The sequence below is a fragment of the Notamacropus eugenii genome, chromosome 1 (genome assembly GCF_028372415.1).
Source record: "Notamacropus eugenii isolate mMacEug1 chromosome 1, mMacEug1.pri_v2, whole genome shotgun sequence".
Taxonomy (NCBI): domain Eukaryota; kingdom Metazoa; phylum Chordata; class Mammalia; order Diprotodontia; family Macropodidae; genus Notamacropus; species Notamacropus eugenii.
The window spans coordinates 570479505-570491637 of record NC_092872.1 but is presented as its reverse complement, the minus strand read 5'-3'; the positions used below and the strand labels follow the sequence as shown (position 1 = coordinate 570491637).

The 12133-nt window shown below is 35.2% G+C and overlaps 1 protein-coding gene and 1 long non-coding RNA gene across 2 annotated transcripts in view; one reads left to right on the top strand and one right to left on the bottom strand.

Annotated features, from left to right (window-relative positions):
• The window catches only part of CSMD1 (CUB and Sushi multiple domains 1), a 2598423-nt gene that overhangs the window by 1970334 nt on the left and 615956 nt on the right, over nucleotides 1-12133 (top strand). The window contains exons 14-16 of the mRNA XM_072634370.1: nucleotides 2269-2595; nucleotides 3645-3839; nucleotides 6847-6985. Coding sequence (XP_072490471.1) covers nucleotides 2269-2595; nucleotides 3645-3839; nucleotides 6847-6985 — 661 coding nt within the window. The remainder of the gene's footprint in view (nucleotides 1-2268; nucleotides 2596-3644; nucleotides 3840-6846; nucleotides 6986-12133) is intronic.
• On the bottom strand, nucleotides 3566-11440 carry LOC140520438 (uncharacterized). Its single transcript, XR_011972501.1, has 4 exons — nucleotides 11346-11440; nucleotides 11080-11130; nucleotides 9165-9253; nucleotides 3566-3883 (listed from the first exon to the last, which is right to left on the bottom strand). It is a non-coding gene; the product is annotated as an uncharacterized lncRNA (long non-coding RNA).

The window sequence follows — 12133 nt, the reverse complement described above, 5'->3', positions numbered from 1 at the left end:
ATAGCTAAGGGAGAGGTGTTTACTCTTCTCCTGGCTGTGCTCTGGTCTGTGAGCAACCACAAGCACTCTTTTCTGTCTTGGAACTGCAAGTAAGATTCCCTCCCCACAGCCGCCACCAGCTCTGCCACACCAATGCTCCTTCTCACCCCAGGACTGCCACTTAGGACTAAGAACCAGATCACCACTTGATTCCCCCAGGCTCTGTAGGGTGAGAGCTCCAGAAGGAACTGCTGATGCAGAAATGACTGCCAAAGCCGTGGGACTGGGACTGGGTTTGGGGTCTGAACTCCCTTATTGCCTAGCAAAAGAGCTTTCTCACTGACCTTTGAAGCTGTCTTTGACTTATGTGCTGCCTGTGGTTCAGTGCCCTGAAGCCTGCTCCAGTCTCATCTGTGTGAGCCCATGCTGGGCTCTGCTCAACTTCAAACCTGGTGCAGTAGACCCTTCCTGTCAGTCTTCCAGGCTGTCTTGGGCTATTAATCTGTTTCACTCTGTCATTTTGAGGCTTCTGCTGTTCTAGAGTTTGTTTAGAGTCATTTTTTACAGGTATTTTAAGGGCTTTGGGGGAGATCTCAAGCAGATCTGTGCTTCTACTCTGTCATCTTGACTCTGCCCTCAAAATATATTAAAAAAAATAAATTCATGGTACTCAGGTTAAGAACCCCTTCTCTGAGATCTCTCTTAACTCAAAGCCCTGTGACAAATGTATTCTAACAACTAAAAAGAATAAATTGAATTCCTATTTAAAAGCAGACAGTAATTTAGATGTTATTTTGAAGCAAAATTATTAGTTAAAAATATAGTAGTATGATATATATAGGCAATGAGGAGAAAAACTAAGTGTTCTTCACTAAAATGATAATTTCTATTTTTTTAAAAAAAAAAGAAATCCTGGAAAACTTTATTTTTCTGTCACAATGATTTTCTGTGAGTTTCTATTCCAAACATTCTATCATTCAATAAAATAATTTTCTAGTATTTTTACTGGGATTTCTTTCTTCTCTCTTTTTTCCTCCCTCTATTTCTCCCAGGGAGAAGTGGTCCATACCTGTGATGCCATACTTTTATGGAATTCCTACTATGAAAATGTTTTTCTACTGATATAGATTGGTTGTTAATCTCTGTCATAGCCTTACAGATTTCAGTGACACACATGTCAGAGCTAGGACTTAACTTTCTAACTCAAAGAACAGATATCTTTCCACTCTACCATGCTGCCTCTACCAATCATTATTAATTGGTATGCTCTATTTAAATACCTTAAAACTTTTTTTAAACAAAAATTATATGGTATTTGTTCAAATATAGGGCATATTTCCCTATTCCTCTAAATATAACAAATAAAACCCAAATATTGGTTTGGGAAGATCCAGATATGTAATTAGTACTTAAAAATGTATCTATTTCTCACTTATACATCCATAATTTTTTTAATGTATGACTACTAGCATGTAGATATTAAAAAATATGTATTTATACGCTAACATATGTGTGTGCATGCTGGCATATAATGACATATAGTGTCACCCTGGGCAAGTCATTTAGCCTTTCATTTCTCTAGACAACTTTCTAAGACTATAAGTTTCTGTAAAGATGCCAGTCTACAATGATAGAAATAACTTCCTCACCTGAGAGTGCCCTACACTAATGGAAGTCTAATTTATAGACACATAAGCAAATCATCTATCACTTCCCTCAGTTCTTATTTAAAGAGACTGCATTTTACGCTGCCCTACAATGTCCTAGAATATAGTAGAGATGCCTATATTTAGAATGGTGCAGTAATAATTACTATAGAAGAAAAGTGCAGAAATATAAAGGATTGTTTTGAGCTAGTATCCAGTTTTATCAGTTCTCCCTGTGTCTACAAAATCAGCTTTTATGTGAAGTCACTTTAGTCTTCTTATGCTAAGATGTATATACTTAGAAATTGTATTGATATTAGTTGTCAACAACTATTTTACTTGTGGTCCACTCTACTCAGATTTCTTGATCTTAAGATAATTCATAGTTGCTATTATTGTGCAATGTAAGGAGACAATGAAAATGCGTTATAGAAATTCATGAAAAGATGGCAATTGTGTAGCTGGAAATTGCCAATTCAAGTCCTAAAGCAATCACATTAAAACTAGGACCTCTGGGTAATTGTACATTATTGTTTTCATTTCTTGGTGATCTGTTTTTTTGGGGGGGAGGGTGTAGGTAGTATATGAACAAATTAAGGTTTGAGAATGCTTTTTATTTATTCATGTTTGTTATTTTTTACAGTCTCCTGTTTCTTCAACTTCACTACCCCATCGGGTATTATTCTTTCACCAAACTATCCTGAGGAATATGGCAACAATATGAATTGTGTTTGGTTGATTATATCTGAGCCAGGAAGTAGAATTCATCTCATTTTTAATGACTTTGATGTGGAGCCTCAGTTTGACTTTCTTGCTGTCAAAGATGATGGGATGTCTGATGTATCAGTTCTTGGCACTTTTTCTGGAAATGAAGTACCTTCTCAGTTGGCCAGCAGTGGTCACATTGTACGCTTGGAGTTTCAATCGGATCACTCTACAACAGGGAGAGGTTTCAATATCACTTATACTAGTAAGTACTTCAAAACAGGTAACTGCTCTGTGTTCTTGTATGGTCAGCAGTCACTGAAGTTCTAGCATGGTATGTCAGGAGAAAATAACAGTGCAACCATGGCTGCTTTTCATTTCAGCATCATGCATTTGATGTCTGTTATGTGCAAGATACTATATTATGTACCAGAGGTACAAAGATGAAAGAGTATACAGCTCTGAAGGAGCTTATAAAGGGTGATATGATATTAACACATAAAAGTATACTACAGGGTGGAATGCAATAGAGACAAAGAGGTACAAAATACTCAAGGAGAAAAAAAATGAGAAGGGAAAATCATTTTCAAGTTGTGAGATTCAGGGGTGGCTTTATAGAGAAAATGTCATCTGAGCTTGCCCTTGAAGGAAGAAAAAAAATCACTGGGCGTAGATGAAGAAGGAACATTTCTCAGGACTAGGAGATGGCTTGAACAAATGATCAGAGGAAAAAGAGGACAGGAAAAAAACTGGGAATAATGGTTAGCCAGTTTGACTGAATGGGTCAAAGCACCTAGCATGGTACCTGGCAAAAAATACATATAAAGCAATTGACCTTTAAAAAAATTCATTCTTTCATTCATTTATTCAAAGTGTTGAAATATATGTTATAATTCTATGAAGATTATATACACATACACACATATACATGAGTGTGAGAGAGACTGTGCGTGTGTGTGTGTGTGTGTGTATGTAATCTTCAGTCCATGTAACTAGAGTGTAGCATAATGAATTGAATATCCTCCTTGGAATTAGGAAGAAACAGGTTAGGTCTTGATTCTGATACATACTGGCTCTATGACCATGGGCAAGTTAATTAATTTCTCAGTGTTCCAGGAAACTTTCCAAGACTTTATATTACAGAAAGTTCCAAGTATATATGATAAGTATTTTCAGACAAAGGGCTCACCACACTGATGAAATCATAAATCTCTACCAAAAAATAAAAATTCATGTTTAACAATCAAAAAATCATTTTATTTTAAGATTTTTTCAAAAGCTTAATTAAAATATATTTTTTCCCTTTCCACTTAGCATTTGGTCAGAATGAATGTCATGACCCTGGCATTCCTATAAATGGAAGGCGTTTTGGTGATCGATTTCTCTTAGGAAGTTCTGTTTCTTTCCATTGTGATGATGGTTTTGTCAAAACTCAAGGATCAGAGTCCATAACCTGCATCATGCAGGATGGAAATGTTGTTTGGAGCTCTACTGTTCCACGTTGTGAAGGTATATCTTTTCTGCTCTTTTCAAGTTCCTGCCATTCTGAATTCCTTTGAAACAGGGAGCACAGAGTATTAGTAAGAATGCTTCTCAATTGTTTTTAGCCAATGTTTTGAGTGTTTCTTAATACTACTAGTGGATCCATCCAAAGACTTGATCCCCAAAACACAATATTTCTCTAGCTGCTTTCTTTTTAGCCTTCTACTGTCAGTGTCTATATGCTGATGCTTCTGAAATGAGTAGAAAGGAATTTTAAAAGCAAGGTTTAAATTTGATCCAAATAAATACAACTTTTTTACACCTTCAGTTAGAAAGGTGTGCATCCCTAGAACACAGATCACAAAGGTTCCTCCAGACAGCTTTTGCTTCCCCATTTTACCCCCTAGGAATATTCTAAGGGATGATGGTTTCAATGTTATCATCCTAATTGTGCTAACACTTAAGAAGTTCTTTGTTATATTTATAAAGAAAGCACTTACTTTGATGAAAAAAAAATTACAGAATTGAGATATTGTGTTGCTTAAATGTTCCAGTGTCATGGATGGAGTTAACCTTTGCATTATAAAAAACTGTGTTTTACATTGTATATCAACATGAACTCCAACATACACAGTAAGGTCTGCTATCACAGTTCTTAGATCTGCATTTCTAAAAGGAAAGGCAACTTTTGTGGGGTCTACAATCACTTTAATCACGCCTATATATCATTCACTTAATTCAGAGGAAAAAGTCAACACCCTGAATTTCAGAGAAAATACAGAGAAATGAAGATCAACAGACAGTGCTTCTAGCTGCCTGACCATAAGCAATATAAACATCACAGATCAATACACGGATACAACTGTCTGACCATACATACATAGTTACCAGAGAGAGAAGCACAAACATCTGGGTTTTCAAAGCTGAGGGGCTGCTTAGAGGCTTCCCAGAGTCTCATCTGGCACACAAACCTTCTTCCAAAAACTAAGCCCCAAAGTAAAACCTCACCTTTGGAGTATTTACACGATTTTTAGAATCAGAGGGTGTTACAACCATTGAGAACCAGTTCCTTATTAACAAAAGGTGTAGTCCTTATTACAGATGTCCCCTAATCAAATCCCTCTTAATGCACAGGCCCATTAATGGGTGGGGAAGATCTTTAATCTCATTAGCATTACACCTTGAAAAGCCAGCTATTATAATTTTAGTGTCTTTAAATGCTGGGAAAGAATTAGACATTTTCAAAATACAAATATTGGCTTTTTCAATGAGGCCATAGCCAAAGTACTTGTTTCCTTTGGTGTTCACAAATGGGTTTTTTATACTGATATTTAATTAAAATATAAAAAGTAAGCTCAAAAGTTTCATTTTCTACACTTAGAATTAAATTTTTGAAAATCAACTTGATGTCTGAAAATTGTCCTGTCTCTCAGTATTTAAATAATGGGTTCCTATTCTGGGTCCTGTGAATCTAAAAAAATGTATGAGTAAATAGATGGATATAGAGAGTTAGAGAGATACATGGAGAGAGAGAGAGAAGGAGAGAGAGAAAGAGAGAGAGAGGAAAAGAAAGAAAGAGAGATATATGGACCAACAGTTGTATTGTAATATACCTTGTTTCCTTTATAATCTTATAAATTTTATTTTATTCCATTAAAAATGGCATATTTATGCCATTGAGAAAAAGTCAGTAGATTTCACCAAACTACTGAAAGTGTTCATGACACAAAAAAGGATAAGACAATCTGCTTTACATGATTGCAGTGGTCTTCAAGAAATATAGGAGTTGGGGGGCTCTCCAGAGCTGACCTATGCAAAATTAAGATTGAACCAAATGTGAATTCAACCATCAATGTAGAAAAATCCTTAACCTTCATTAGTAATGGATGGCTCCGTCACAGTCTTTGCCTATGATACACTTATTTGGTCCAAGAAATTTCCTTCATCAAAGGGGGAGTTGGACATTTTTAAGCCAGATAATAGTAATACTAATAGTCCTATTTATAGAGATTAAGATTTGCTAAGTGCTTTACACACATTATCTCCTTTAATCTTCATGAGAATTCTATGAGGTAAGTGCTATAGCTATTATTATGTGCTTTTTTACACTGCCTCAACTCTAAGGAGCTGGGAAAAGTGAATCTCTGGGTGGTGTGTGACTTTCCCTGGCTTGTAAAACCAACACATAGCTGAGTCAGAATTGAAGCTCAGATTTTCCCTATTCCTACTTGTGCTCCATCTATCAGATTGGACTGTCTTTATAAAATATCATTTGACTTAAGTGAAAGAAAACGGATAGAAACTGAAGATGAAAAGTGTTGCTTTGGAAATAAAACTTTCTGAATTAGAACAAAAACTATCAGATATGTGCTTGAAAGTTCATTTTATTTCTAATGAAATATAAATGTATTGCTTTCCATCCTGAAATGGTCTTCTTCATTTTGAAAAACTCCCATATAAGAATCCTTCTTCTAAGGACAGGTTTGAATTAAGTATCTGTTACTCTGCTATTTAGTTTTTATCTACTTTTGTGGAATTCAGCTTTTGTGAAATTCAAAAAAAAAAAAGATTTTTGTTTTCCAACTTTTAACAGCTATTATATAAATTATCTGACAAATTTTAATGTTCAGGAATTCTTTTAATGTAATGAAGAAAATCAGTTGTTAGCATATCTAATATCTAATAATATAATTATTAGTATATCTATATTACATTTACAATGTAACATGCATGAAGCAGTAATAATCCATAAGATAATCAGTTGAGAACTATTTTAAAATACCTACTGCATAACCAGAATCATTTTACTTACAATAAAGGATACAAATACAAATACAAGAAAATTTATTGGCCATCAGGGAACATATAGCATAACTAAGGCAAACTTTCATTTTATTAAACTTTAGTAAATTAAACATTTAAAGTGACATCTGATAGCTGTTTGTACTTATTGATTTTTTTGTTTGTTACTCATTGAACTTAACTTTTATTTTAATCCTCTTAAGTGAATTTTGTCCTTTCTATGTACTTTCAGCACCATGTGGTGGACATTTGACAGCATCCAGCGGGGTTATTTTACCTCCAGGATGGCCAGGATATTATAAAGATTCCTTAAATTGTGAATGGGTCATTGAAGCAAAACCAGGACATTCCATCAAGATCACTTTTGATAGGTGAGCATTTTTTTTTTTATTATTGTACCAAACTTACAAAAATAGAGTAGTGAAATGTTATGGTTAATATGTAAGCTCTATAATCAAGAACATTTTGATTCACCTTCTCTAACCTTTTCTATTTATTTTAATTACATTGTGTTTTTCCTTGCCATGGCTATGTGTCTTTTGATAAAGCACTTGAAATTTTCACTGATTCATAAAAAAACTTACCTCTGAAATTCACATTTGTAACACTAAATGAAACAAATTTTGTTTTTCTTTTGTGTTTTATTCCTATTGTACATGGTACTTCAAATATTCTGTCCAGTTACTATACACAGGGAATAGTGGGTGTGGAAAGATCTGTTCTCTGCATTTTTTTAGTGCCTTTCTGCATTAGGTATTGATGATAAAGAAATATTTCCCCATAATTTACATTTTAGCCCAACTCTGATTCAGAAGCTATGAAGATTCATGTACCCACTGTTGGTGTTCTAGGACACATGTTAATCAATTCCACTGTGTGTCCCAAAGGTTTGCAAAAACTCCATTACATCAGCTCAGGAACTTCTCTCTTTGGGATCATGTTCCATATTGAAAAAACAGAAGACTAAAAGATAACAGAATATTAGCAGGGCAAGTTATATTAAAGATCTCATTTTAAAGTTAGGGAACCTGACATCCAGATAGGTTCATGATCTGCCCAAGGACAAGACAGGTTTCAAGTAACAAAGAGGAATTGATTAGCTTAGAAATGGCCACATGTCCATGAATGATCATGGACATTATATTTCAAGGGAAAATTTCTATTGCCAAAATTAAAAACAGGTGGTAAGGCTATGAAATCTGAGCTTTGATATTCCTCTGTCTATACCATTTTGAGGGTTTTTTTTTATTTTTTTGTGAAGTAGAAGTAATTTGCTTATGCATATCTAATGAAGGAAAATTTTAATTTATAAAGATGTGTGAGGCTAGGAATATAGAATGTTGTATATACTGTCCAATAAGATTGCTGTGTTGATTGGTCCCATGTAATTTTTTCTTTCTTAAGAGATGTTTCAGTTGGGAGGGTTACAGTGAGACATAGTTGTGATATAAAAACAAAAGACATCCATAAAACTTTTTGTTCCTAAAGATATTTAAGATTTTGGTTCTATCTTTCTGTCCATCTAGGTATGTGTGTGTACGTACGTGTATGTGTATATATGTGTATGTGTGTATGTATATATATATATATATGTATGTATGTATAATTTTACAATGCTGAGTTTTTCTGGACTATATAATGGTTTTTATTTTTTTTACTAATTAGTTTATTTTTGAATTGATTTCCAGGAAATACCATTGCAGTCTGCAAAGTATAATATGTCAATAATCAATAAAACTTTAGGTGTTTACTATATGTCAGGCCTTGTGCTTAGCACTGGAGTTACAAATACAGATATAAAGAAATATATACTCTGCCATCAGAGCACTCACTATCTGATGGGGGAAAATGCAAAAAGAAGCTTGAAAAGAGAGAGGCAGCAAAAATACCCAGGGAGAGGACATAGTGGAGAAGTCCAAAGAAGTCCAGTTTCAATGCAGCTGTTGGGAAACAGGGAAAAGACAATGTTGAGCCCCTTCCTTAGATGGAGTTTTTGGAGATCATGACTCTGCCCTGTTCTGAGAACAAAGAATAAGGAGAGAGAGAGAGAAAGAGAGAGAGGGAGAGAAGGAAGGAAAGGAGAGGGAAGGAGAAGAGAGAAGAGAAGGGCGAACAAAAGGGGAGGGGAGAGGAGAAAGGCCAGTCAGGTTCCCAGCAGCTCATCAAATTTAAACACCTTGGTGAAAATCTTATGCTCATATTCTAATTCAACAATTAATTTATGGTGAATTTTCTATTACCTGTAATAACACAGACACATTTACGTTTCTTCTATCTACTCTCTTTTTTCCCTAAGTACAGTTTTTTCTCCTTCATACCTGAATCCTTTTCCAAGATACCCCTACCATGTGTCTGTCTTCAAAAACAACCTGCAGTCAAAGAGACTTGCAGAAGGAAACATTGCATCACACATAAAACCATGTTGCGCTTGTGTTATGGGGAAACACAATCAATGAACAAAGATGTAATTTCACTCAAATATTTTCAAATTGTACATCAATTTCATAGAACGATATGTGTTAAGATGCCACACAAATGAAAAGTGTTCACCTTTTCTAGTTCTGAACACTGTCCAGGGAATCTGCCAACTGAACTGAGCAAAGTATTTGAAATTCAATCTTGGTCATACGTAGCCTTCACTGAAAAAGAGAGGGAAAATCTGAAAACATGAGAGTGAGAATAACCAGCAGAGATTTCATTTCATGCTTAGTCATCCCTCAAGAACTAGAACTCAGCAACCTAAGAATCACTGTATCTTTAGAGGAAATATTAAAGACAAAAAGACAAAGTTGGGCCCCTTCTGCCACCAAATGTTCCAGGCAGTGACCTCGTTCTGGTTCAGCCACGGGGTACTAAACGTATTTTTTCATTTTCAAGTCACAATAACAAAGATTAGGCACTAGTCTAGCAGGAAAAAAAAACCTGTATATTTGTACTATAAAGAGTCTGTAGTTGGTTGGAAAGACACCTGGGTATTTTTTATTCTAAAGAGCCCAGCAGTGCTAATGTCCTCTGAGGCTTTTAGTTAACTTGACTCATTATCTACTTTAGATCTTCCTATATTCCTGCTCTGGAGTCAGACAGGATAATTTTTTTAAGAGGGTTACCACCACAAAGCTCTTAAAGAACTCCTATGTGAATTTGGGCAAGCCACTTAAGCTCCTTGGGCCTCAGTTTCCTCATTTTTAAAATGAGGGGATTGGACTCAATGGTCCCTCAGGTCCCTTTCTAGTTCTGTGATCCTGTTATCTTCTTGGTTAAAAGACACAAAATGAGTCAGATTCTCATGATGGAATAAACTATTATTCCCTAAGAATAAGTTAGGCTTTTTCAGAAGCTGTGCTGGCTCTTCAAGGACTACAAGACCCCATTTAGGAAATTGCCTCATTGCCCTTGAATGGTGCCTTCATTGCCTGCAATGGTGCCCAAGTGGCCAGAACTTTATATAAAAACTATGTTGCATTAGATTTTCTTGACATGTTACTTACCTCCTGCAAGAAAAGCTAAGTACTTAAAGGAAGCCTTGTTAACTTCTGCAAGTTAATAGAACATCTTGTAGTCTCTGAAATACTTATCAAATGACATCCTAGTGCCCTGAAAGATTTAATGCAACTTTAGAAGACTCAGAAGCCACTTTTTAAAAAAAAAAAGTATTTGTTTTTTTTAAAAAAGGACTCAAGCTCCGAAATTCTGCCTTTCTTAAAGATGAGCAGTTTTTAAGTTGCTCATAGTAATGTAAATAAGTGATCATGAAATAATGTGGTTAAAATGCATAAACTAACTTGGTATTTTCCAGAGGTACTCTTCAAGGACTCCTAAATAGGTGTCCATTATTTTGAATATCTAGGTGGAGCAGTACATAGACCACTGATGTTGGAGTCAAGCAGATTCATTCTCTGGAGTTCAGTCTGACCTCAGATATTTACTGGCTGTGTGACCCTGGGGAAGTCACTTAACCTTGTTTGCCTCAGTTTCCTCATTTGTCAAATGACCTAAAGAAGGAAATGGCAAGCCATGCCAGTATCTTTTCCAAAAAACTCCAAAAGGGGTCACAAAGAATCAGAAAAAACTGAAATAACTCAACAATGAGGAAAAAAACATTTATTTTTATCTTTTACAGTTAGAATAATGTATCAGTATTTTAGCCTTTTCGATGACTCAGTCTTATATTAGATGTAAGACATTTTCCTTTTAGACACTGAATTGTGTTCAGTCATTCTGTTTCATCAACACCAACACCCATATCCATACCTAAGATCATCATTTGATAAATAAGACAATGGAACCTAAGAAAAAGTGGGTAAGTAGCTTGTTTGCTTAGGGTCTCATTGACAATTAATGGCACAGCTTTTATCAGAATTTGAGCTATATTATTTTTAATTATTATGCACAATGGATAGAGTACCAAGCCTGAAGTTAGGAAGAATCATCTTCCCAAGTTCAAATCTGATCCTCAGACACTTACTAGTTGTGTGATCCTGTTTGCCTCAGTCTCCTTCCTCATCTGTAAAATGACCTGGAGAAAGAAATGGCAAACTGCTCCAATATCTTTGCCAAGAAAACCCCAAAGCAGATCATGAAGAGTCGCACATGACTGAAATGACTGAACAACAGCAATCTATTATTTGCTAGATTATGGGAGCAACCAAGATTAAATAAAGCACAGTTACTTTAAAAAAGAAAAACAACCCTTAAATTAATATAGCACTTAAAAGTTTAGAAAGTACTTACCTCATAAAGTCTTTCTGGAGGAGATACACACAAGTGTTACAATTCTAACTTTACAAATGAGGAAATAGTTGCTCAGAGACCAAATGACTCACCAGAAACTAAATAATTCTCTGAGTGAGTCATTCCGTCTCTGAGTCACACAGGTGAGTGACTTGGCTCAAGGTCATACAACCTACAATGAGATGGAGACTCCCCACTAGTGGAATGCAAATTTTGTGAGATTGTGTATGTCCTACTGGAAAGAGTGTATATAGAACCATCTTGATTTTAGCTCCAGCATTCTTCCTGCCTACATTCCTATACATCATTCTGTCCATTGTACCAGACACTCAAGTAGTCTAGTGTCCCTTTGCACTATAACATGCAGTCTTCTTCCAGGAGAATGTATAATTTTTTCATATGTATATGTGTGTATATGTGTGTGTATATATATACACATATATACACACACATACATAAGTATGTATATGCATATATGCTTACACGATATATATACATGTGTGTATGTGTATATATGTTTGTCTGTATATATACATATATGTCTCATACATATCTGTATTTCCAAGTCAATCACATATATACAAATCATAGAATCATAGGACTTAGAACTTAAAAGAAATCTTAGATATCATCCCATCTCCTCATTTTACAGAGGATTAAATTAAATGCCACAAAGGTAAAGTAACTTGCCTGGGGTCACCTGGCATTGTCAGCCTTAGAAGCCAAGACTTCTGATTCCTGATCCAGGGAACTTTCCCTATACCACACTGCCTCATTGTCATAAACTT